Source organism: Electrona antarctica, assembly GCF_951216825.1.
Source record: "Electrona antarctica genome assembly, chromosome: 2".
Taxonomy (NCBI): domain Eukaryota; kingdom Metazoa; phylum Chordata; class Actinopteri; order Myctophiformes; family Myctophidae; genus Electrona; species Electrona antarctica.
Genome location: NC_136807.1, coordinates 1437292 through 1462896, shown reverse-complemented (window position 1 = coordinate 1462896; position 25605 = coordinate 1437292). Strand labels below are relative to the sequence as shown.

At 49.2% G+C, this 25605-nt stretch overlaps 1 protein-coding gene across 1 annotated transcript in view; it reads right to left on the bottom strand.

Moving 5' to 3' along the window:
- The window catches only part of arfgef2 (ADP-ribosylation factor guanine nucleotide-exchange factor 2 (brefeldin A-inhibited)), a gene marked incomplete at its 3' end in the record, with an annotated part of 89269 nt that overhangs the window by 32927 nt on the left and 30737 nt on the right, over positions 1-25605 (bottom strand). Inside the window, exons 13-24 of the mRNA XM_079490810.1 lie at positions 23737-23845; positions 20075-20276; positions 19350-19461; positions 15832-16037; positions 14803-14887; positions 13628-13799; positions 12326-12477; positions 4942-5070; positions 4303-4461; positions 2098-2245; positions 622-718; positions 85-125 (exon numbers count right to left, since the gene is read on the bottom strand). Coding sequence (XP_079346936.1) covers positions 85-125; positions 622-718; positions 2098-2245; positions 4303-4461; positions 4942-5070; positions 12326-12477; positions 13628-13799; positions 14803-14887; positions 15832-16037; positions 19350-19461; positions 20075-20276; positions 23737-23845 — 1612 coding nt within the window. The remainder of the gene's footprint in view (positions 1-84; positions 126-621; positions 719-2097; positions 2246-4302; positions 4462-4941; positions 5071-12325; positions 12478-13627; positions 13800-14802; positions 14888-15831; positions 16038-19349; positions 19462-20074; positions 20277-23736; positions 23846-25605) is intronic.

Here is a 25605-nt window from a genome sequence, read left to right as displayed (position 1 = left end):
GACGAAAAATGTTCGTCGACTATACCTTTTTGCAAGTGAAAAAAAACGGCATAGACACAAACTAAAATAAAACTTTAAACTTACCGATTGCGTTTCCATCGAGCCTCGTGGAGCCTGTGAAGATCCTACAACAGACATGAACCAGGTTTACGATTTGTAAAACACAGACATGATGTTACCAAAATCAACTTCCTTGGGTCAATTCAGGGAAATTATTTCCAGCACCTTTGATCAACATTGTAACCGTTTTAATTAATTCTCAGTCATTCTCTTATAGTTATTTTAGTTTTGAGTATTTTCTGCCTTCCGATTCATGTATTTAATATTGCGGTTTTATATTGCCGATTTTGTGTTCTGTATTCGGCTACATTGAAAACGAGGGCCTGCCCCTCAATTGTACTCAAAGGTTATGATGATGATGATGACAGCTACAGTATATAAAAATGACATCTTTATGTTGTGCTTTGACACTTTCCAAGAACCTACAGTGATTTATAAGTGATTATGACGTTCTACAAACACAGGCTTCAGATAGAATACATGGTTTATGTTATGATGTTCTACAAACACAGGCTTCAGATATAAATCATATAATCCATGGTTTATGTTATGCGTATCAACCTGTCTACGGCAACGACGACACTCTGAGAGCTGGTCTCCCCCACGGACTCCTGGATCTGAGCCATCTGTTTCCTCTCCTGTCCGCCCACCAGGGTGCCTAGCAACAACAACGACAGGCGTTTAACACACGGCTGCACCACGTAAACCAAACACGTGTATTTCACTGTCACATAATGTACGCAATCAAAAGAGATTAGGGCAGTGTGTAAATATGTGCGTGCAATCTTGTTGCTGTCACTGAATGCTACAGCGACTCCTCCTGAGGCAGAGGACACATGACAAACAGTTATGGAACTTTTGGAGAAGGGGCCTATGGATAGGCTGAGGCAGAGGACACATGACAAACAGTTATGGAACTTTTGGAGAAGGGGCCTATGGATAGGCTGAGGCAGAGGACACATGACAAACAGTTATGGAACTTTTGGAGAAGGGGCCTATGGATAGGCTGAGGCAGAGGACACATGACCAACAGTTATGGAACTTTTGGAGAAGGGGCCTATGGATAGGCTGAGGCAGAGGACACATGACAAACAGTTATGGAACTTTTGGAGAAGGGGCCTATGGATAGGCTGAGGCAGAGGACACATGACAAACAGTTATGGAACTTTTGGAGAAGGGGCCTATGGATAGGCTGAGGACACATGACAAACAGTTATGGAACTTTTGGAGAAGGGGCCTATGGATAGGCTGAGGACACATGACCAACAGTTATGGAACTTTTGGAGAAGGGGCCTATGGATAGGCTGAGGCAGAGGACACATGACAAACAGTTTTGGAACTTTTGGAGAAGGGGCCTATGGATAGGCTGAGGACACATGACAAACCGTTTTGGAACTTTTAGAGAAGGGGCCTATGGATAGGCTGAGGCAGAGGACACATGACAAACAGTTATGGAACTTTTGGAGAAGGAATCTATGGATAGGCTGAGGCAGAGGACACACCAACAGGTTTGGAACTTTTGGAGAAGGATGGATAGGGTATGCATACTGGGGTCCCTAGGACAGCTGGGCTAGATGTGCGGGCCCCTTTACTTTAAAACATAAATAAAAATCACACCCGTGTGAAGTGAGGGGTGCTCTAATCATCGCACATAGTCATCAAGAATGGTGGTCCCTTATTGGCCAAGGGTTCCCAGTTCCACCGACATACATATGCCGATTTGCTCAGACACATATGACTGAAATTCTCCATCCATTCATTGTCAATGGCATTTAATGTTTGTGTTGAGACAGAATCCACACTATTAGCTGGTTTATAGGAGGGGCTAGCGCCCCTCAGAAATGTGTGGAAATATCCGATCTACAATGAAACCCATTGTGAGTTTCTTGATCAGCCATTTGTCATACGACAAAGTGCACATGGTTATATTAGGCATTATATATTAGGCAAAATATATTAGGTTAATTATTAAATATTAAATTAGGGGTGTGTGTGTGTGCATGCGTGCGTGCGTGCGTGCGTTGCACATCTGCTCACCCAGTCCCAGGGGCATGAATTCCTCCGTCCCGGAGGGGAATCCCTTGATGCTTCCCTCCCTCTCTCGGACCACCCCTGAAATGTAGCGAGTCTTCACCCCGGTGCCGATCAACTGGGCCAGCTCCAACTGACTGATGCACCTCAGGATCTACACAAACACACCCACACAGAGTCAACTGGGCCAGCTCCAACTGACTGATGCACCTCAGGATCTACACAAACACACCCACAGAGTCAGTCAGAATCTAGACAAACACACCCACACAGAGTCAGTCAGAATCTAGACAAACACACCCACACAGAGTCAGTCAACACCTCAGAATCTAGACAAACACACCCACACAGAGTCAGTCAGAATCTAGACAAACACACCCCCACAGAATCAGTCAGAATCTAGACAAACACACCCCCACAGAATCAGTCAGAATCTAGACAAACACACCCACACAGAGTCAGTCAGAATCTAGACAAACACACCCCCACAGAATCAGTCAGAATCTAGACAAACACACCCACACAGAGTCAGTCAGAATCTAGACAAACACACCCACACAGAGTCAGTCAGAATCTATACAAACACACCCACACAGAGTCAGTCAGAATCTATACAAACACACCCACACAGAGTCAGTCAGAATCTAGACAAACACACCCACACAGAGTCAGTCAGAATCTAGACAAACACACCCACACAGAGTCAGTCAGAATCTAGACAAACACACCCACACAGAACCAGTCAGAATCTAGACAAACACACCCACACAGAACCAGTCAGAATCTAGACAAACACACCCACACAGAGTCAGTCAGAATCTAGACCAACACACCCACACAGAGTCAGTCAGAATCTAGACAAACACACCCACACAGAGTCAGTCAACACCTCAGAATCTAGACAAACACACCCACACAGAGTCAGTCAGAATCTAGACAAACACACCCACACAGAGTCAGTCAGAATCTAGACAAACACACCCACACAGAGTCAGTCAACACCTCAGAATCTAGACAAACACACCCACACAGAGTCAGTCAGAATCTAGACAAACACACCCACACAGAGTCAGTCAGAATCTAGACAAACACACCCACACAGAGTCAGTCAGAATCTAGACAAACACACACAGAGTCAGTCAGAATCTATACAAACACACCCACACAGAGTCAGTCAGAATCTAGACAAACACACCCACACAGAGTCAGTCAGAATCTAGACAAACACACCCACACAGAACCAGTCAGAATCTAGACAAACACACCCACACAGAGTCAGTCAGAATCTAGACAAACACACCCACACAGAACCAGTCAGAATCTAGACAAACACACCCACACAGAACCAGTCAGAATCTAGACAAACACACCCACACAGAGTCAGTCAGAATCTAGACAAACACACCCACACAGAGTCAGTCAGAATCTAGACAAACACACCCACACAGAGTCAGTCAGAATCTAGACAAACACACCCACACAGAGTCAGTCAGAATCTAGACAAACACACCCACACAGAGTCAGTCAGGATCTAGACAAACACACCCACACAGAGTCAGTCAGAATCTAGACAAACACACCCACACAGAGTCAGTCAGAATCTAGACAAACACACCCACACAGAGTCAGTCAGAATCTAGACAAACACACCCACACAGAGTCAGTCAGAATCTAGACAAACACACCCACACAGAGTCAGTCAGAATCTAGACAAACACACCCACACAGAGTCAGTCAGGATCTAGACAAACACACCCACACAGAGTCAGTCAGAATCTAGACAAACACACCCACACAGAGTCAGTCAGAATCTAGACAAACACACCCACACAGAGTCAGTCAGAATCTAGACAAACACACCCACACAGAGTCAGTCAGAATCTAGACAAACACACCCACACAGAGTCAGTCAGAATCTAGACAAACACACCCACACAGAGTCAGTCAGAATCTAGACAAACACACCCACACAGAATCAGTCAGAATCTAGACAAACACACCCACACAGAGTCAGTCAGAATCTAGACAAACACACCCACACAGAGTCAGTCAGAATCTAGACAAACACACCCACACAGAATCAGTCAACACCGCTATTCCAGGTGACTAGTAAAATGTGACCAAAACCAAATGAAAACTATTCAAGAGACCATGACAAAAAATCAAAATCTGCTGTCAAAATCAGCACCGATTCACAGGGGGGGGGCTTGCCTCGTGCCAGGAGTTCCCCAGGTAGTTCCCGTCGGTGTGGGCTACGGTGATGAGGGTCTTGATGGTGTCGATGTTCTTCTGTTTCATCTCCGTGATGCTGGAGCTGGCCGTCAGGAGGGTGAACCTGGCCAGGGCCTGGACATACGCGTCACGCTCCAACTGCAGAGAGAGAGGACAACATAATTAAACCCATTCAGGACACTGAGGACGCCGGGAGCCCCTTTTGGTGTTTTTTAACAACCACTAACATAGAAACATAAGGTTTAGTCAGAAAACTGTTTAGAAGACAGAAAAGTAGGGGTCAGCACTGCTGACTCAGCAGCACTCAGCAGTGAGTACAGGTGGTAGTGTTGCCCTCCAACCTGCCCCGCAAAACAATATATTAATCAATAACCCGCCCACCCCGCAGCCCTCTCTCTCTTTCTCTCTTTCGAGAGAGAGAGAGAGGAGAGGGGAAGAGGCACCATAAATTTTCTTTTACATTTCTACCCAGATTTAGAGGATCTCATTTTAAACACTATAGGAAATGACCCTGCCACGCAATAATTGCGCTGAAAACCTTGACCCATCGGCCCGCCCCGCGGGACCTGCGGGCAACGGGCCGGCCCGCGCATCACTAACAGGTGGTGATGGTCTGACCTGCATGTGGAAGATGCAGGAGATCCTGATGGCACAGCGGATGCCCTCCAGACACAGCGAGGCCACCTCGGGGTCGTCACAGTCCTGGAGACCCACGCTGAACGCAGCCAGAAGGGGAGTCCATGCCAGCTGGAACACACACATAGTAGCAGTGTTGATTTCGTCGACTAAAACTAAGATGAAAAATGTTCGTCGACTACATTTTTTCACTGACAAAAACTAAATAGAAACGAAATGAAAACTAAGCTACGTATGATGGCTAAAACTAAGACTAAATATATCGACAATTTCGTAGAGAAATATAAACTAGACTAAAATGTCAGGAAGGGACTAGTGGACAAGAGATCCAGTATAAGTCATTTTACACTTGGTTGCATGCTGAAAAGAGCAGATCTACAAGCTCACAACGCGTCACGCTGCGACACGTTGTGAGCTTGTAGATCGGCTATTTTGAGCAAGTGTAAAATCTGCCATTACGATGGCATCAAGGCCCACCAAAAGACATTTTAGTCAACTAAATCAACTGTAGATGTAGTCGACTTAAAATCTCATGGCATTTAGTCGACTAAAACTAGACTAACCGTAAAACATTCCAGGTGACTAAAATGTGACTAAAACTAAATGAAAACTATTGAAAAGACTGACTAAAACTAAAATCAAACACTGCATAGTAGAAACAAACAAACATAGTATACTCTTACATTTATAGTTTACTCTCGATTGGAAAATAGATCAAAATGATTCACTGTTAGCAATATTTAACAATATTTACTTAAATTACACATTGACCTTTTGACCTGGGACCGCCCCAAAATAATCATATTTGAACTGGGGTCCCCCCCAACACCGTCTGGGGCTCCATATTTGGATGAACTCTGACATCATATCTGATGAGGTCAGATTCCATGCATCTCAACGGCATAAAAGGCTGATTCCACACAGTGTGAGGAGCAGTAGCTTGAGAGAGACGAACCAAACCCAGAGAAGAGATGGAGAAACTGTGTGATTCTGACATGAGGAGAATTCGGCAATACTCTGTGAATGTAACTCTGGACCCTGATACAGCACATCCATACCTCATCCTGTCTGGGGATGGAAAACGAGTGAGGTGTGGAAACGTAAGGAAGAATCTCCCCAAAAACAAAGAGAGATTCTCATATTGTTTCTGTGTCTTAGGAAAACAAAGCTTTTCATCTGGAAGGTTTTACTATGAGGTCCAGGTTGGAGGGAAGACTGACTTGACAATAGGAGTGGTCAGAGAGTCCATCTACAGGAAGGGAGACATCTATGTGAGTCCCAACAATGGTTACTCGACTATATGGTTGAGGAATGGAAATGAGTACGAGGCTAATTTTGACACATAATTATGTCAACAATGTCCTCCTACCTGTAAGAGAGGAGCTCCTTTTATGATGTGGAGACCAGAGTAAATCTCTACTCTTTCACTGGCTGCTCCTTCACTGAGAGACTATATCCATTCTTATGTCCATGTTGGAACCAAAATGGTACAAACTCTTCTCCACTGATAATCTCTCCTGTCACAGAGGATGTGTGAATGACACAGTACAAGGACGGAGCACGCCGGCCTACTTGGGGCCATGCATGTTGGGAACGATGCAAGTTGTTCCATTTATATCCACTATGAGGCATAAATGTGACAATGACTCTCAGCCAATCCGTGAAGCAGACGGTTGGGGTTGGCCAATCAGGGAAGCCGATGCACAAAACCTCCCGAACACCCTGAGAATGTGTGTCTCTTCCTCAGAGCTGCAGACGGACAGACACAGATATCTGTGGTTCCTGAGAAACCGTCTGATTGGCCAGTCGTCACTTAACACCTCAGGCTCATATGAGACACTCTGATTGGCCAGTCGTCACTAAACACCTCAGGCTCATATGAGACACTCTCTGATTGGCCAGTCGTCACTAAACACCTCAGGCTCATATGAGACTCTCTCTGATTGGCCAGTCGTCACTGAACACCTCAGGCTCATATGAGACACTCTCTGATTGGCCAGTCGTCACTGCACACCTCAGGATCATATGAGACACTCTCTGATTGGCCAGTCGTCACTGAACACCTCAGGCTCATATGAGACACTCTCTGATTGGCCAGTCGTCACTGAATACCTCAGGCTCATATGAGACACTCTCTGATTGGCCAGTCGTCACTGAACACCTCAGGCTCATATGAGACACTCTCTGATTGGCCAGTCGTCACTAAACACCTCAGGCTCATATGAGACACTCTCTGATTGGCCAGTCGTCACTGAATACCTCAGGCTCATATGAGACACTCTCTGATTGGCCAGTCGTCACTGAACACCTCAGGCTCATATGAGACACTCTCTGATTGGCCAGTCGTCACTAAACACCTCAGGCTCATATGAGACACTCTCTGATTGGCCAGTCGTCACTGAACACCTCAGGCTCATATGAGACACTCTCTGATTGGCCAGTCGTCACTGAACACCTCAGGATCATATGAGACACACTCTGATTGGCCAGTCGTCACTGCCCACCTCAGACTCATATGAGACACTCTCTGATTGGCCAGTCATCACTGCACACCTCAGGATCATATGAGACACTCTCTGATTGGCCAGTCGTCACTGAACACCTCAGGCTCATATGAGACACTCTCTGATTGGCCAGTCGTCACTGAACACCTCAGGCTCATATGAGACACTCTCTGATTGGCCAGTCGTCACTAAACACCTCAGGCTCATATGATACACTCTCTGATTGGCCAGTCGTCACTGAACACCTCAGGCTCATATGAGACACTCTGATTGGCCAGTCGTCACTGAACACCTCAGGATCATATGAGACACTCTCTGATTGGCCAGTCGTCACTGAACACCTCAGGATCATATGAGACACACTCTGATTGGCCAGTCGTCACTGCCCACCTCAGGCTCATATGAGACACTCTCTGATTGGCCAGTCGTCACTGCCCACCTCAGACACGTAAACTAACAAAGCCAGTTGTAGGAGTGGTGACCACTCCTACAACTGGCTTTGTTAGTTTACGTGTCTGTCCGTACCAAAAAACCCGTGTGAACTGAGTGGTGTAAGGTCTTATATAGACTGATCAGCTGTGGTCTGACGTAATGTCCGACGTAATGAAATCACACCCGGGTGAACTGGGTGACCATAGCAACCATGCTCATTTTTTGAGCAGACAGACAGACACGTAAACTAACAAAGCCAGTCGTAGGAGTGGTTTACACCACTCAAAAATGAGCATGGTTGCTATGGTCACCCAGTTCACACGGGTGTGATTTCATTACGTCAGACATTACGTCAGACCACAGCTGATCAGTCTATATAAGACCTTACACCACTCAGTTCACACGGGTGTGATTTTTTTATTATTATTTTCTTATCTGCTAATCTCAATTTCCCTCGATGTCCAACATGAAAATCTACATTTTGCTCATATACAGAATGAATACAAAAGGTATATTATATTCCTTAATCAAATATTTATTTGCCCATTTGAGATACAGAGCCAGTCAATGGCATCTATGTACGAGGAATAAAATGAAATGAAAAGTCCACTGTCTTGTCTGTCATCACATGCAAAGGAAGAGACGTTTCTGGGGCTACCAAGGTGTGTGTGTGTGGGGGGGGGGGGGTTAACCGGCCCACGTGTGTGTTCCTCGGCCACACGTGTGCGCAGACAGCATTACATTCACAGAAAACGTACAATGTGTCTGAAGTGCTCTCTCATCTCCAGGTCCTCCTCTATCTCCTCTAACCTCAGAGTCTGAAGAGCTCTCTCATCTCCAGGTCCTCCTCTATCTCCTCTAACCTCAGTCTGAAGAGCTCTCTCATCTCCAGGTCCTCCTCTATCTCCTCTAACCTCAGTCTGAAGAGCTCTCTCATCTCCAGGTCCTCCTCTATCTCCTCTAACCTCAGTCTGTGCTCTCTCATCTCCAGGTCCTCCTCTATCTCCTCTAACCTCAGTCTGTGCTCTCTCATCTCCAGGTCCTCCTCTATCTCCTCTAACCTCAGTCTGAAGAGCTCTCTCATCTCCAGGTCCTCCTCTATCTCCTCTAACCTCAGTCTGTGCTCTCTCATCTCCTCCAGGTCCTCCTCTATCTCCTCTAACCTCAATGTGTCTGAAGTGCTCTCTCATCTCCTCCAGGTCCTCCTCTAACCTCAGTCTGAAGAGCTCTCTCATCTCCAGGTCCTCCTCTATCTCCTCTAACCTCAGTCTGAAGAGCTCTCTCATCTCCTCCAGGTCCTCCTCTATCTCCTCTAACCTCAGTCTGTGCTCTCTCATCTCCAGGTCCTCCTCTATCTCCTCTAACCTCAGTCTGTGCTCTCTCATCTCCAGGTCCTCCTCTATCTCCTCTAACCTCAGTCTGTGCTCTCTCATCTCCAGGTCCTCCTCTATCTCCTCTAACCTCAGTCTGAAGAGCTCTCTCATCTCCAGGTCCTCCTCTATCTCCTCTAACCTCAGTCTGAAGAGCTCTCTCATCTCCAGGTCCTCCTCTATCTCCTCTAACCTCAGTCTGAAGAGCTCTCTCATCTCCAGGTCCTCCTCTATCTCCTCTAACCTCAGTCTGAAGAGCTCTCTCATCTCCAGGTCCTCCTCTATCTCCTCTAACCTCAGTCTGAAGAGCTCTCTCATCTCCTCCAGGTCCTCCTCTATCTCCTCTAACCTCAGTCTGAAGAGCTCTCTCATCTCCAGGTCCTCCTCTATCTCCTCTAACCTCAGTCTGAAGAGCTCTCTCATCTCCAGGTCCTCCTCTATCTCCTCTAACCTCAGTCTGAAGAGCTCTCTCATCTCCAGGTCCTCCTCTATCTCCTCTAACCTCAGTCTGAAGTGCTCTCTCATCTCCAGGTCCTCCTCTATCTCCTCTAACCTCAGTCTGTGTCTGAAGTGCTCTCTCATCTCCAGGTCCTCCTCTATCTCCTCTATCTCTCATCTCCAGGTCCTCCTCTATCTCCTCTAACCTCAGTCTGAAGTGCTCTCTCATCTCCAGGTCCTCCTCTATCTCCTCTAACCTCAGTCTGTGCTCTCTCATCTCCAGGTCCTCCTCTATCTCTTCTAACCTCAGTCTGTGCTCTCTCATCTCCAGGTCCTCCTCTATCTCTTCTAACCTCAGTCTGTGCTCTCTCATCTCCAGGTCCTCCTCTATCTCCTCTAACCTCAGTCTGAAGAGCTCTCTCATCTCCTCCAGGTCCTCCTCTATCTCCTCTAACCTCAGTCTGAAGAGCTCTCTCATCTCCAGGTCCTCCTCTATCTCCTCTAACCTCAGTCTGAAGAGCTCTCTCATCTCCAGGTCCTCCTCTATCTCCTCTAACCTCAGTCTGAAGTGCTCTCTCATCTCCAGGTCCTCCTCTATCTCCTCTAACCTCAGTCTGTGTCTGAAGTGCTCTCTCATCTCCAGGTCCTCCTCTATCTCCTCTATCTCTCATCTCCAGGTCCTCCTCTATCTCCTCTAACCTCAGTCTGAAGTGCTCTCTCATCTCCAGGTCCTCCTCTATCTCCTCTAACCTCAGTCTGTGCTCTCTCATCTCCAGGTCCTCCTCTATCTCTTCTAACCTCAGTCTGTGCTCTCTCATCTCCAGGTCCTCCTCTATCTCTTCTAACCTCAGTCTGTGCTCTCTCATCTCCAGGTCCTCCTCTATCTCCTCTAACCTCAATGTGTCTGAAGAGCTCTCTCATCTCCAGGTCCTCCTCTATCTCCTCTATCCTCAGTCTGTGCTCTCTCATCTCCAGGTCCTCCTCTATCTCCTCTAACCTCAGTCTGAAGAGCTCTCTCATCTCCTCCAGGTCCTCCTCTATCTCCTCTAACCTCAGTCTGAAGTGCTCTCTCATCTCCTCCAGGTCCTCCTCTATCTCCTCTAACCTCAGTCTGAAGTGCTCTCTCATCTCCAGGTCCTCCTCTATCTCCTCTAACCTCAGTCTGAAGTGCTCTCTCATCTCCAGGTCCTCCTCTATCTCCTCTAACCTCAGTCTGAAGAGCTCTCTCATCTCCAGGTCCTCCTCTATCTCCTCTAACCTCAGTCTGAAGAGCTCTCTCATCTCCAGGTCCTCCTCTATCTCCTCTAACCTCAGAGTCTGAAGAGCTCTCTCATCTCCAGGTCCTCCTCTATCTCCTCTAACCTCAGTCTGAAGTGCTCTCTCATCTCCAGGTCCTCCTCTATCTCCTCTAACCTCAGTCTGAAGAGCTCTCTCATCTCCAGGTCCTCCTCTATCTCCTCTAACCTCAGTCTGAAGAGCTCTCTCATCTCCAGGTCCTCCTCTATCTCCTCTAACCTCAGTCTGTGCTCTCTCATCTCCAGGTCCTCCTCTATCTCCTCTAACCTCAGTCTGTGCTCTCTCATCTCCAGGTCCTCCTCTATCTCCTCTAACCTCAGTCTGAAGAGCTCTCTCATCTCCAGGTCCTCCTCTATCTCCTCTAACCTCAGTCTGAAGTGCTCTCTCATCTCCAGGTCCTCCTCTATCTCCTCTAACCTCAGTCTGTGCTCTCTCATCTCCAGGTCCTCCTCTATCTCCTCTAACCTCAGTCTGAAGAGCTCTCTCATCTCCAGGTCCTCCTCTATCTCCTCTAACCTCAGTCTGAAGAGCTCTCTCATCTCCAGGTCCTCCTCTATCTCCTCTAACCTCAGTCTGTGCTCTCTCATCTCCAGGTCCTCCTCTATCTCCTCTAACCTCAGTCTGAAGTGCTCTCTCATCTCCAGGTCCTCCTCTATCTCTTCTAACCTCAGTCTGTGTCTGAAGTGCTCTCTCATCTCCAGGTCCTCCTCTATCTCCTCTAACCTCAGTCTGTGCTCTCTCATCTCCAGGTCCTCCTCTATCTCCTCTAACCTCAGTCTGTGAACTCCAGAAGAACTGCACCTTCCTCCAGATCAGGGGTGGGCAATTATTTTTCCCAAGGGGCCAAATGAGCAACTGAAAATATTTTGGAGGGCCGGGCCAAAAGGCTGACATGCTCCAGGTGCTCCAGGTACCTTAAACATGGGCCTGACGTGCTCCAGGTACCTTAAACATGGGCCTGACGTGCTCCAGGTACCTTAAACATGGGCCTGGCGTGCTCCAGGTAACTTAAACATGGGCCTGACGTGCTCCAGGTACCTTAAACATGGGCCTGACGTGCTCCAGGTAACTTAAACATGGGCCTGACGTGCTCCAGGTACCTTAAACATGGGCCTGACGTGCTCCAGGTAACTTAAACATGGGCCTGACGTGCTCCAGGTACCTTAAACATGGGCCTGACGTGCTCCAGGTACCTTAAACATGGGCCTGACGTGCTCCAGGTACCTTAAACATGGGCCTGACGTGCTCCAGGTGCTCCAGGTACCTTAAACATGGGCCTGACGTGCTCCAGGTACCTTAAACATGGGCCTGACGTGCTCCAGGTACCTTAAACATGGGCCTGACGTGCTCCAGGTGCGTGGCGCTGAAGAAGGGGGACTGGGCGTGGCTCACAGCCTCCATCAGAGCCTTGGCCGTCTTGGCCATCTGCTCCATCTCCAGGTTGTAGAGGAGGCGGCGCTGCTTCTCGCTGGCGGCGCCTGACACCACACAGGGGGGGGGGGGGGGGAGGAAGGAGGCAGTGGTGATTTTGAGACGGCACACATTTAGATTTTGAGATAAACACATGAGGACGGACTGGCAGACGTCCCTTTCCCTTAGAAATAAATCGCCATAACGATCCATAACAAGAGTTTTACACAGATTTTCTGTGTATCCAGGCAGTGTTGATTTCGTTAAAACTTAGTTAAAACTAAGACGAAAAACGTCCGTCGACTACCCGACTACCTACACTGACGAGAACTACCCGACTACGAGAACTACCCGACTACCTACACTGACGAGAACTAAACGTCCGTCGACTACCCGACTACCTACACTGACGAGAACTACCCGACTACGAGAACTACCCGACTACCTACACTGACGAGAACTAAACGTCCGTCGACTACCCGACTACCTACACTGACGAGAACTACCCGACTACGAGAACTACCCGACTACCTACACTGACGAGAACTACCCGACTACGAGAACTACCCGACTACCTACACTGACGAGAACTAAATGGAAACTAAATGAAAACTAAGACTAAATATACTGAAAATGTCATCAACAAATAAAAACTAGACTAAAATCTGTTATGAAGGGTCTAGTGGACAAGAGATCCACTAGAAGGAAGGGTCTAGTGGACAAGATATCCACTATCTGTTAGGAAGGGTCTAGTGGACAAGAGATCCACTATAAGGAAGGGTCTAGTGGACAAGAGATCCACTATAAGGAAGGGTCTAGTGGACAAGAGATCCACTAGAAGGGTCTAGTGGACAAGAGATCCACTAGAAGTCATTTTACAATTAGTTGCATGCTGAAAAAGGTCAAACTACAAGCTCACAACGTGTCACACTGCGACGCGTTGTGGTTTTGTAGATCGGCTATTTTCAGCAAGTGAAAAATTACGACGGCATCAAGGCCCGCCAAAATACATTTTGTTCGACTAAATCAACTGTAGATTTAGTCGACTAAAATCTTATGACATTTAGTCGACTACAACTAGACCAACACTAATACATTCCAGGTGACTAAAATGTGACTAAAACTAAGTGAAAACTATTCAAGAGACTAATGACTAAAACTAAAATAGAAATTTGCTGCCCAAAACACCACGGCTGTGCGTCCTCCAGGTATACTCACTCTGCTTGCTGCTCTTGGGCGTGATGGAGTGCTCCTTGCTATCCTTCATGGCGATCTTCTTACCGGCGATCTCGTTGTAGATGGAAGACAGGTACTCCTCTGGGAGGTCCTTACTGTCGTTGATGCCCCGGTTCATCTTGATGTACTGCTCTTTGGTCATCTTGTTCTTCACCTGAGGAGGAGAGAGAGAGAGAGGAGATGTTCATCTTGATGTACTGCTCTTTGGTCATCTTGTTCTTCACCTGAGGAGGAGAGAGAGAGAGAGGAGATGTTCATCTTGATGTACTGCTCTTTGGTCATCTTGTTCTTCACCTGAGGAGGAGAGAGAGAGAGAGAAGATGTTCATCTTGATGTACTGCTCTTTGGTCATCTTGTTCTTCACCTGAGGAGGAGAGAGAGAGAGAGAGAGGAGATGTTCATCTTGATGTACTGCTCTTTGGTCATCTTGTTCTTCACCTGAGGAGGAGAGAGAGAGAGAGAGAAGAGATGTTCATCTTGATGTTCTGCTCTTTGGTCATCTTGTTCTTCACCTGAGGAGGAGAGAGAGAGAGAAGATGTTCATCTTGATGTACTGCTCTTTGGTCATCTTGTTCTTCACCTGAGGAGGAGAGAGAGAGAGAGAGAGATGTTCATCTTGATGTACTGCTCTTTGGTCATCTTGTTCTTCACCTGGACATGAGAGAGAAGGAAATATATAATATACACGACGTGATAACTGGATGTACATTCTAGATCATGGTTTTCTACGTAGGGTGCAGGGGGGGGGGGTACATAGGCAATGAATCCATTCCAAGCATTCGTTTTGGAAAAAAAAACACTCATTGGACTAAAAACGGCCAAAGCCCTCAAATTGCTCAACGTGCAACGTTTAGCAACCAAGCTTAATCTCATCCATTAGGCCTATAGATAACATTTATATCATAAAAGTTTATACTACACTATTCACCATTTCTGGGTTCATGAAAATTCCAGTAGACTATGTGCAGGTCTGAGGTCAGTTCTTACCTGAGGACTGTGCAGGTCTGAGGTCAGTTCTTACCTGAGGACTGTGCAGGTCTGAGGTCAGTTCTTACCTGAGGACTGTGCAGGTCTGAGGTCAGTTCTTACCTGAGGACTGTGCAGGTCTGAGGTCAGTTCTTACCTGAGGACTGTGCAGGTCTGTGGTCAGTTCTTACCTGAGGACTGTGCAGGTCTGTGGTCAGCATGATGATAGAGTACGCCAACACGTAGGCAGTGTCCGCGCTGGCGAACAGAGTCTGTCTGGAGGAGAGATTAAACAGGTTTGAGAACCATTGCACACTACAATGGAACAGAGCCTTAACTCATTGACTACCAACAGCCCCATCTAGTGGTGGCTCAGAGCGCCGTCCATGTATTTAATAATGGGGCGAGACTCATAGATTGAAAGCCGATTTGGCCGGAAACTGCGAGTCAGGAAGTACAAAATCTGCTATGTAACATCTGTGAGCCAGGCCACAGACCTGTCTGTGATGTCCCACGATTGAATCCACCCAAAACACACGGATCATATAGTTTAGAGAAATCAAGCTAGTTTTGACCCAAAAAGAAGAATCCGAGATATTACGATCCTAAAAACTGCATCCTCATAGACAGCATAAGCAGCGGAATTGACCATTTCCGTTTTATTTCACCGTTTTATTTCACCGCACTGGAACCAGAGTGTTGAGCACAGTTGTGAACCCTAATCAATTGATATAAAAAATAAAAATCACACCCGTGTGAACTGAGTGGTGTAAGGTTTTATATAGCATGATCAGCTGTGGTCTGACGTAATAAGGTATTATATAGCCTGATCAGCTCTGATCTGACGTAATTAAATCACACCCGGATGTGATTTCACAACTGGCTTTTTTTGTGCAGAGAAAATGACCACGGTTGCTACGGTCATCCAGTTAACCCGGGTGTGATTTAATTACGTCAGAAATTATTTTTAACATAGCAACCATGCTCATTTTTTTCTGCACACAAAAGCCAGTTGTAGGAGTGGTTTACACCACTCAATAGGAGTGGTTTACACCACTCAAAAAAAGGCGTGGAAAGGCGATTATGGCGCACAATGAGTGAAATGGCATCATCGGTAACACCAACATCGGTGAAGGAAGTAGGGAGAAGCGGACTGGAAGTTATTCTGTGTGCATATTATAGACCCCTGCTAACACGCAGCCAGCACAGGTCAGCCTTACCCCTGGTTGCACTCCAGGTATCGCGCGGCGAACTTCTCCATGAGCCGGTCGATCTTCTGGGCCTCTCCGGGCAGCCGGAAGCCCTCCAGGAAGGTCCTGAGCGCAGAGACAAAGTCTCGGCCACAGAAGTCCAGCTGGTCCACGTAGCAGTACATACACTCCTTGTTGAACTTGATGTTCTCCCCCAGGTACTCGCCCACCTGGGTCTGTGGGGAGGAGGACAGAGTGTCAGGGACAGATTAGAAGACCCAGGTACTCGCCCACCTGGGTCTGTGTGTGGGGAGGAGGACAAAGTGTCAGGGACGGATTAGAAGACCCAGGTACTCGCCCACCTGGGTCTGTGTATGGGGAGGAGGACAGAGTGTCAGGGACGGGTTAGAAGACCCAGGTACTCGCCCACCTGGGTCTGTGTATGGGGAGGAGGACAGAGTGTCAGGGACGGGTTAGAAGACCCAGGTACTCGCCCACCTGGGTCTGTGTATGGGGAGGAGGACAGAGTGTCAGGGACGGGTTAGAAGACCCAGGTACTCGCCCACCTGGGTCTGTGTATGGGGAGGAGGACAGAGTGTCAGGGACGGGTTAGAAGACCCAGGTACTCGCCCACCTGGGTCTGTGTATGGGGAGGAGGACAGAGTGTCAGGGACGGGTTAGAAGACCCAGGTACTCGCCCACCTGGGTCTGTGTGTGGGGAGGACAGAGTGTCAGGGACGGGTTAGAAGACCCAGGTACTCGCCCACCTGGGTCTGTGTATGGGGAGGAGGACAGAGTGTCAGGGACGGGTTAGAAGACCCAGGTACTCGCCCACCTGGGTCTGTGTATGGGGAGGAGGACAGAGTGTCAGGGACGGGTTAGAAGACCCAGGTACTCGCCCACCTGGGTCTGTGTGTGGGGAGGACAGAGTGTCAGGGACGGGTTAGAAGACCCAGGTACTCGCCCACCTGGGTCTGTGTGTGAGGAGGACAGAGTGTCAGGGACGGGTTAGAAGACCCAGGTACTCGCCCACCTGGGTCTGTGTGTGGGGAGGACAGAGTGTCAGGGACGGGTTAGAAGACCCAGGTACTCGCCCACCTGGGTCTGTGTATGGGGAGGAGGACAGAGTGTCAGGGACGGATTAGAAGACCCAGGTACTCGCCCACCTGGGTCTGTGTATGGGGAGGAGGACAGAGTGTCAGGGACGGGTTAGAAGACCCAGGTACTCGCCCACCTGGGTCTGTGTGTGGGGAGGAGGACAGAGTGTCAGGGACGGGTTAGAAGACCCAGGTACTCGCCCACCTGGGTCTGTGTATGGGGAGGAGGACAGAGTGTCAGGGACGGGTTAGAAGACCCAGGTACTCTCCCACCTGGGTCTGTGTATGGGGAGGAGGACAGAGTGTCAGGGACGGGTTAGAAGACCCATGTACTCTCCCACCTGGGTCTGTGTATGGGGAGGAGGACAGAGTGTCAGGGACGGGTTAGAAGACCCAGGTACTCGCCCACCTGGGTCTGTGTGTGGGGAGGAGGACAGAGTGTCAGGGGCGGGTTAGAAGACCCAGGTACTCGCCCACCTGGGTCTGTGTGTGGGGAGGAGGACAGAGTGTCAGGGACGGATTAGAAGACCCAGGTACTCGCCCACCTGGGTCTGTGTGTGGGGAGGAGGACAGAGTGTCAGGGACGGATTAGAAGACCCAGGTACTCGCCCACCTGGGTCTGTGTGTGGGGAGGAGGACAGAGTGTCAGGGACGGATTAGAAGACCCAGGTACTCGCCCACCTGGGTCTGTGTGTGGGGAGGAGGACAGAGTGTCAGGGACGGGTTAGAAGACCCAGGTACTCGCCCACCTGGGTCTGTGTGTGGGGAGGAGGACAGAGTGTCAGGGGCGGGTTAGAAGACCCAGGTACTCGCCCACCTGGGTCTGTGTATGGGGAGGAGGACAGAGTGTCAGGGACGGGTTAGAAGACCCAGGTACTCGCCCACCTGGGTCTGTGTATGGGGAGGAGGACAGAGTGTCAGGGACGGGTTAGAAGACCCAGGTACTCGCCCACCTGGGTCTGTGTATGGGGAGGAGGACAGAGTGTCAGGGACGGGTTAGAAGACCCAGGTACTCGCCCACCTGGGTCTGTGTATGGGGAGGAGGACAGAGTGTCAGGGACGGGTTAGAAGACCCAGGTACTCGCCCACCTGGGTCTGTGTATGGGGAGGAGGACAGAGTGTCAGGGACGGGTTAGAAGACCCAGGTACTCGCCCACCTGGGTCTGTGTATGGGGAGGAGGACAGAGTGTCAGGGACGGGTTAGAAGACCCAGGTACTCGCCCACCTGGGTCTGTGTATGGGGAGGAGGACAGAGTGTCAGGGACGGGTTAGAAGACCCAGGTACTCGCCCACCTGGGTCTGTGTGTGGGGAGGAGGACAGAGTGTCAGGGACGGGTTAGAAGACCCAGGTACTCGCCCACCTGGGTCTGTGTATGGGGAGGAGGACAGAGTGTCAGGGACGGGTTAGAAGACCCAGGTACTCGCCCACCTGGGTCTGTGTATGGGGAGGAGGACAGAGTGTCAGGGACGGGTTAGAAGACCCAGGTACTCGCCCACCTGGGTCTGTGTATGGGGAGGAGGACAGAGTGTCAGGGACGGGTTAGAAGACCCAGGTACTCGCCCACCTGGGTCTGTGTGTGGGGAGGAGGACAGAGTGTCAGGGACGGGTTAGAAGACCCAGGTACTCGCCCACCTGGGTCTGTGTATGGGGAGGAGGACAGAGTGTCAGGGACGGGTTAGAAGACCCAGGTACTCGCCCACCTGGGTCTGTGTATGGGGAGGAGGACAGAGTGTCAGGGACGGGTTAGAAGACCCAGGTACTCGCCCACCTGGGTCTGTGTATGGGGAGGAGGACAGAGTGTCAGGGACGGGTTAGAAGACCCAGGTACTCGCCCACCTGGGTCTGTGTATGGGGAGGAGGACAGAGTGTCAGGGACGGGTTAGAAGACCCAGGTACTCGCCCACCTGGGTCTGTGTGTGGGGAGGAGGACAGAGTGTCAGGGACGGGTTAGAAGACCCAGGTACTCGCCCACCTGGGTCTGTGTATGGGGAGGAGGACAGAGTGTCAGGGACGGGTTAGAAGACCCAGGTACTCGCCCACCTGGGTCTGTGTATGGGGAGGAGGACAGAGTGTCAGGGACGGGTTAGAAGACCCAGGTACTCGCCCACCTGGGTCTGTGTATGGGGAGGAGGACAGAGTGTCAGGGACGGGTTAGAAGACCCAGGTACTCGCCCACCTGGGTCTGTGTATGGGGAGGAGGACAGAGTGTCAGGGACGGGTTAGAAGACCCAGGTACTCGCCCACCTGGGTCTGTGTGTGGGGAGGAGGACAGAGTGTCAGGGACGGGTTAGAAGGGTGGACCCCTAGGGTAGGTACCCTCACAAAAAGAACATGCAGTAAATCCACTTTAAATATTATTTTAATGGTTGTAAACTATGTATTGCAATGTTGTGTTAAAATATAAAGAAAAATAATAATTGCATTATTGTAATAACAGCAGAGTCACTCACCGTGTCGAGTCTCTCCTCCTGATGGAGGAACTGTGCGATGTCCTCGGCTGTGCTTCCTAGCATGCCCTGGTCCTGGAGGTACTGGATGCCTCGCTTTGGCTTCTTGTTGAACCTGCATGGGGGATGTGGGCAGTGAACCATTAACATGGGGGATGTGGGCAGTGAACCATTAACACGACTACTATTCACGATTTGCCCAAGTTGATTAATTGTAAATGGCAAAATAAGTCATACGGGCAATCCACCGGACAGAATGGGATATGAGACGCGTTTTGATGACGCCATCGCAAAAAGGTCTGTCACGGAAATTGAGTCCCTGTTGTTTACAATGGGAGAGCTGCGTAGCAGCGAGCGGCTGCCCCGTCCTGCCTGTTGTTGTGGTCGGCACTTTGTGTAATCGGCAATCGCTTGTTGTATAATATCCCAGTTTTAAAGTGGATTTTCATGACAAGCAACTCAGCGGCCCGGTGCAGTGGCTGTTCAAAGGTAACTTATATGTATGCTTTGACAATGTCGCAAGACAGTGTACAATGGCGTTGGGTGGTTAGAACGGCCAGCATTAAAAAAAAAAAACAGCAGATACTAGATCTTCTATTTTTGCTGTTTTCAAAACATTTCTTAACATGAATTCTGAACATTCTTATACTTGTGTATAGGAATGTCAGATTTGGAACAGGCTGAACAGCCAGGGCAGTGAACAGTGTGAGTGGAGAGTGGAGACTCACAGTTCGATGCCGTGCTCGATGATGTCCTTCTGCTGCTTGATGACCTCGTACTGCTCCGGTTCGTGCTGCTGTGAGGAGGAGCCCTGGACGCTGGACGACACGGTGGAGTCCAGGGAGCTGACGCTGTCCCGCCGACCCGACAGGTGGTCCGGGAGCTTCAGCTCGGCGCCGTCGCCACCGTCCCCCGACGGACGCTCCTGGCCTGGAGGAGGAACAAAAGTACGCAAGAGTTTTTACTGTTTTTTTGTTCACTGGTGGACGGATGTCAGAACTGCCTACAGCCCTCCTATGAGACACAGACTGAGTAGGAAAAAAATGGTGCTATTTTATCTTGAACATTAGTGAGGACCGATTATATGAAGATATCTGGTAATGTATTGGCCACTCACCCAGGGTGGGGTACGATCTAATGAATGTATTGGCCACTCACCCAGGTTGGGGTACGATCTAATGAATGTATTGGCCACTCACCCAGGTTGGGGTACGATCTAATGAACGTATTGGCCACTCACCCAGGTTGGGTGTGCTCTAATGAACGTATTGGCCACTCACCCAGGTTGGGGTGTGCTCTAATGAACGTATTGGCCACTCACCCAGGTTGGGGTGTGCTCTAATGAACGTATTGGCCACTCACCCAGGTTGGGTGTGCTCTAATGAATGTATTGGCCACTCACCCAGGTTGGGTGTGCTCTAATGAATGTATTGGCCACTCACCCAGGTTGGGGTGTGCTCTAATGAACGTATTGGCCACTCACCCAGGTTGGGTATTCTCTAATGAATGTATTGGCCACTCACCCAGGTTGGCTATGCTCTAATGAATGTATTGGCCACTCACCCAGGTTGGGTACGATCTAATGAATGTATTGGCCACTCACCCAGGTTGGGTACGATCTAATGAATGTATTGGCCACTCACCCAGGTTGGCTATGCTCTAATGAATGTATTGGCCACTCACCCAGGGTGGGTGTGCTCTAATGAACGTATTGGCCACTCACCCAGGTTGGGGTACGATCTAATGAATGTATTGGCCACTCACCCAGGGTGGGTGTGCTCTAATGAATGTATTGGCCACTCACCCAGGTTGGGGTATTCTCTAATGAACGTATTGGCCACTCACCCAGGTTGGCTATGCTCTAATGAATGTATTGGCCACTCACCCAGGGTGGGTGTGCTCTAATGAATGTATTGGCCACTCACCCAGGTTGGGTACGATCTAATGAATGTATTGGCCACTCACCCAGGTTGGCTATGCTCTAATGAATGTATTGGCCACTCACCCAGGTTGGGTACGATCTAATGAATGTATTGGCCACTCACCCAGGTTGGGTACGATCTAATGAATGTATTGGCCACTCACCCAGGTTGGCTATGCTCTAATGAATGTATTGGCCACTCACCCAGGGTGGGTGTGCTCTAATGAACGTATTGGCCACTCACCCAGGTTGGGTACGATCTAATGAATGTATTGGCCACTCACCCAGGTTGGGTACGATCTAATGAATGTATTGGCCACTCACCCAGGTTGGCTATGCTCTAATGAATGTATTGGCCACTCACCCAGGGTGGGTGTGCTCTAATGAACGTATTGGCCACTCACCCAGGTTGGGGTACGATCTAATGAATGTATTGGCCACTCACCCAGGGTGGGTGTGCTCTAATGAACGTATTGGCCACTCACCCAGGTTGGGGTACGATCTAATGAATGTATTGGCCACTCACCCAGGTTGGGGTGTGATCTAATGAATGTATTGGCCACTCACCCAGGTTGGGTGTGCTCTAATGAATGTATTGGCCACTCACCCAGGGTGGGTGTGCTCTAATGAATGTATTGGCCACTCACCCAGGTTGGGTGTGCTCTAATGAACGTATTGGCCACTCACCCAGGTTGGGGTATTCTCTAATGAATGTATTGGCCACTCACCCAGGGTGGGTGTGATCTAATGAATGTATTGGCCACTCACCCAGGTTGGGGTACGATCTAATGAATGTATTGGCCACTCACCCAGGTTGGGGTATTCTCTAATGAACGTATTGGCCACTCACCCAGGTTGGGTACGATCTAATGAATGTATTGGCCACTCACCCAGGTTGGGGTATTCTCTAATGAACGTATTGGCCACTCACCCAGGTTGGGTACGATCTAATGAATGTATTGGCCACTCACCCAGGTTGGGGTACGATCTAATGAATGTATTGGCCACTCACCCAGGTTGGGTACGATCTAATGAATGTATTGGCCACTCACCCAGGGTGGGTGTGATCTAATGAATGTATTGGCCACTCACCCAGGGTGGGGTACGATCTAATGAACGTATTGGCCACTCACCCAGGGTGGGGTACGATCTAATGAACGTATTGGCCACTCACCCAGGGTGGGGTACGATCTAATGAACGTATTGGCCACTCACCCAGGTTGGGTACGATCTAATGAATGTATTGGCCACTCACCCAGGTTGGGTACGATCTAATGAATGTATTGGCCACTCACCCAGGTTGGGTGTGCTCTAATGAACGTATTGGCCACTCACCCAGGGTGGGGTACGATCTAATGAACGTATTGGCCACTCACCCAGGTTGGGTACGATCTAATGAATGTATTGGCCACTCACCCAGGTTGGGGTATTCTCTAATGAACGTATTGGCCACTCACCCAGGTTGGGGTATTCTCTAATGAACGTATTGGCCACTCACCCAGGTTGGGGTATTCTCTAATGAACGTATTGGCCACTCACCCAGGTTGGGGTATTCTCTAATGAACGTATTGGCCACTCACCCAGGTTGGGTACGATCTAATGAATGTATTGGCCACTCACCCAGGGTGGGTACGATCTAATGAATGTATTGGCCACTCACCCAGGGTGGGTATGATCTAATGAATGTATTGGCCACTCACCCAGGGTGGGTACGATCTAATGAACGTATTGGCCACTCACCCAGGTTGGGTGTGCTCTAATGAATGTATTGGCCACTCACCCAGGTTGGGGTACGATCTAATGAACGTATTGGCCACTCACCCAGGTTGGGTGTGCTCTAATGAATGTATTGGCCACTCACCCAGGTTGGGGTACGATCTAATGAATGTATTGGCCACTCACCCAGGTTGGGTGTGCTCTAATGAACGTATTGGCCACTCACCCAGGGTGGGTATGATCTAATGAACGTATTGGCCACTCACCCAGGGTGGGTACGATCTAATGAACGTATTGGCCACTCACCCAGGGTGGGTGTGCTCTAATGAACGTATTGGCCACTCACCCAGGTTGGGGTACGATCTAATGAATGTATTGGCCACTCACCCAGGTTGGGTGTGCTCTAATGAATGTATTGGCCACTCACCCAGGTTGGGGTATTCTCTAATGAACGTATTGGCCACTCACCCAGGTTGGGTACGATCTAATGAATGTATTGGCCACTCACCCAGGTTGGGGTATTCTCTAATGAACGTATTGGCCACTCACCCAGGTTGGGGTGTGCTCTAATGAACGTATTGGCCACTCACCCAGGTTGGGTGTGCTCTAATGAATGTATTGGCCACTCACCCAGGTTGGGGTGTGCTCTAATGAATGTATTGGCCACTCACCCAGGTTGGGGTATTCTCTAATGAACGTATTGGCCACTCACCCAGGTTGGGGTGTGCTCTAATGAACGTATTGGCCACTCACCCAGGTTGGCCTGCAGGTTGGGGTTGACATACATGTCTTTGCTCCACTCCACCATACACTTGAGGATGGACACCAGGCACTCCAGGCCCTTCTTACGCAGACTCAGCTCCTGGAAATGTTAGACACACACACACACACACATGTATGGGTCCATTTGGTTCCCTGATTAACAAATGGATACATTAACACACCGAGCGGCAAGGACGGAGTTCTCCGTTCTATCAATTAGTAACGGCCAGCGCTCAGGACGGAGAATACTACTATATCATACATATATTATTGATATCAAAACCGATCGCATCACTCCACAGGCTGGGAGCGTCTGTTGCGCAACATTCGATGTCATTTCCGGTTGGGACGTCATCGAAAATGTCCCCCCCATTTCAGCCGATGAGACCGAGGCCGCGGTCCCGTTGCTAGTCGCGTTAGAATTTATCATACCTCCCGTTGTTGTCGATCGCCTCGGCAGTGTTTTGGCTACATGTTGCTACTTCAGCTACTTCCCAAAATGGCACAGAGCCACCTTGAAATAGGTCCTGAACAAACAAATCGCTAGGCGTCCTGATTTAATGGTTACAAATACCCCCGGGCGTTTGGTGTGTTAACGGAGGATTTCACCATTAATGGTTACATTTACTGGTTAAATAGTCACGGAAAAGCACATTTATTTAACAAGTAATTTTAGAGGTAGATCTTCTAAAAATGGATGCAAATGTATCGTTGCGGTCCGGAAGGAACCACCTAACAAAAGAAAATAGGTTTTTGATTTAGATTTGAGATTGTTTTAATATATATAAATCAGTGCTATTGAACACCCTTTACGTCTGTGTGTTGGTTAAACGAAAATATTGAACCAATGAAAATTATTAAAAAGCGATTTGGCAATTTCATTTCCTGAAAGATGAACATTTTGGAGTTTTGGTGGTTTCCTCCAGACAGCAGAGAGATATACACAGTTTACAGTAAGTGATGCTGAACCTGTCACGAGGTGAACCTACCTGTAGAGGGGTGATGCCCAGCTCCTGTCCACTCCTGCCCACCATGTGAACCTACCTGTAGAGGGGTGATGCCCAGCTCCTGTCCACTCCTGCCCACCATGTGAACCTACCTGTAGAGGGGTGATGCCCAGCTCCTGTCCACTCCTGCCCACCATGTGAACCTACCTGTAGAGGGGTGATGCCCAGCTCCTGCCCACTCCTGCCCACCATGTGAACCTACCTGTAGAGGGGTGATGCCCAGCTCCTGTCCACTCCTGCCCACCATGTGAACCTACCTGTAGAGGGGTGATGCCCAGCTCCTGCCCACTCCGTGTGTTGGTTAAACGAAAATATTGAACCAATGAAAATTATTAAAAAGCGATTTGGCAATTTCATTTCCTGAAAGATGAACATTTTGGAGTTTTGGTGGTTTCCTCCAGACAGCAGAGAGATATACACAGTTTACAGTAAGTGATGCTGAACCTGTCACGAGGTGAACCTACCTGTAGAGGGGTGATGCCCAGCTCCTGTCCACTCCTGCCCACCATGTGAACCTACCTGTAGAGGGGTGATGCCCAGCTCCTGTCCACTCCTGCCCACCATGTGAACCTACCTGTAGAGGGGTGATGCCCAGCTCCTGTCCACTCCTGCCCACCATGTGAACCTACCTGTAGAGGGGTGATGCCCAGCTCCTGTCCACTCCTGCCCACCATGTGAACCTACCTGTAGAGGGGTGATGCCCAGCTCCTGTCCACTCCTGCCCACCATGTGAACCTACCTGTAGAGGGGTGATGCCCAGCTCCTGCCCACTCCGTGTGTTGGTTAAACGAAAATATTGAACCAATGAAAATTATTAAAAAGCGATTTGGCAATTTCATTTCCTGAAAGATGA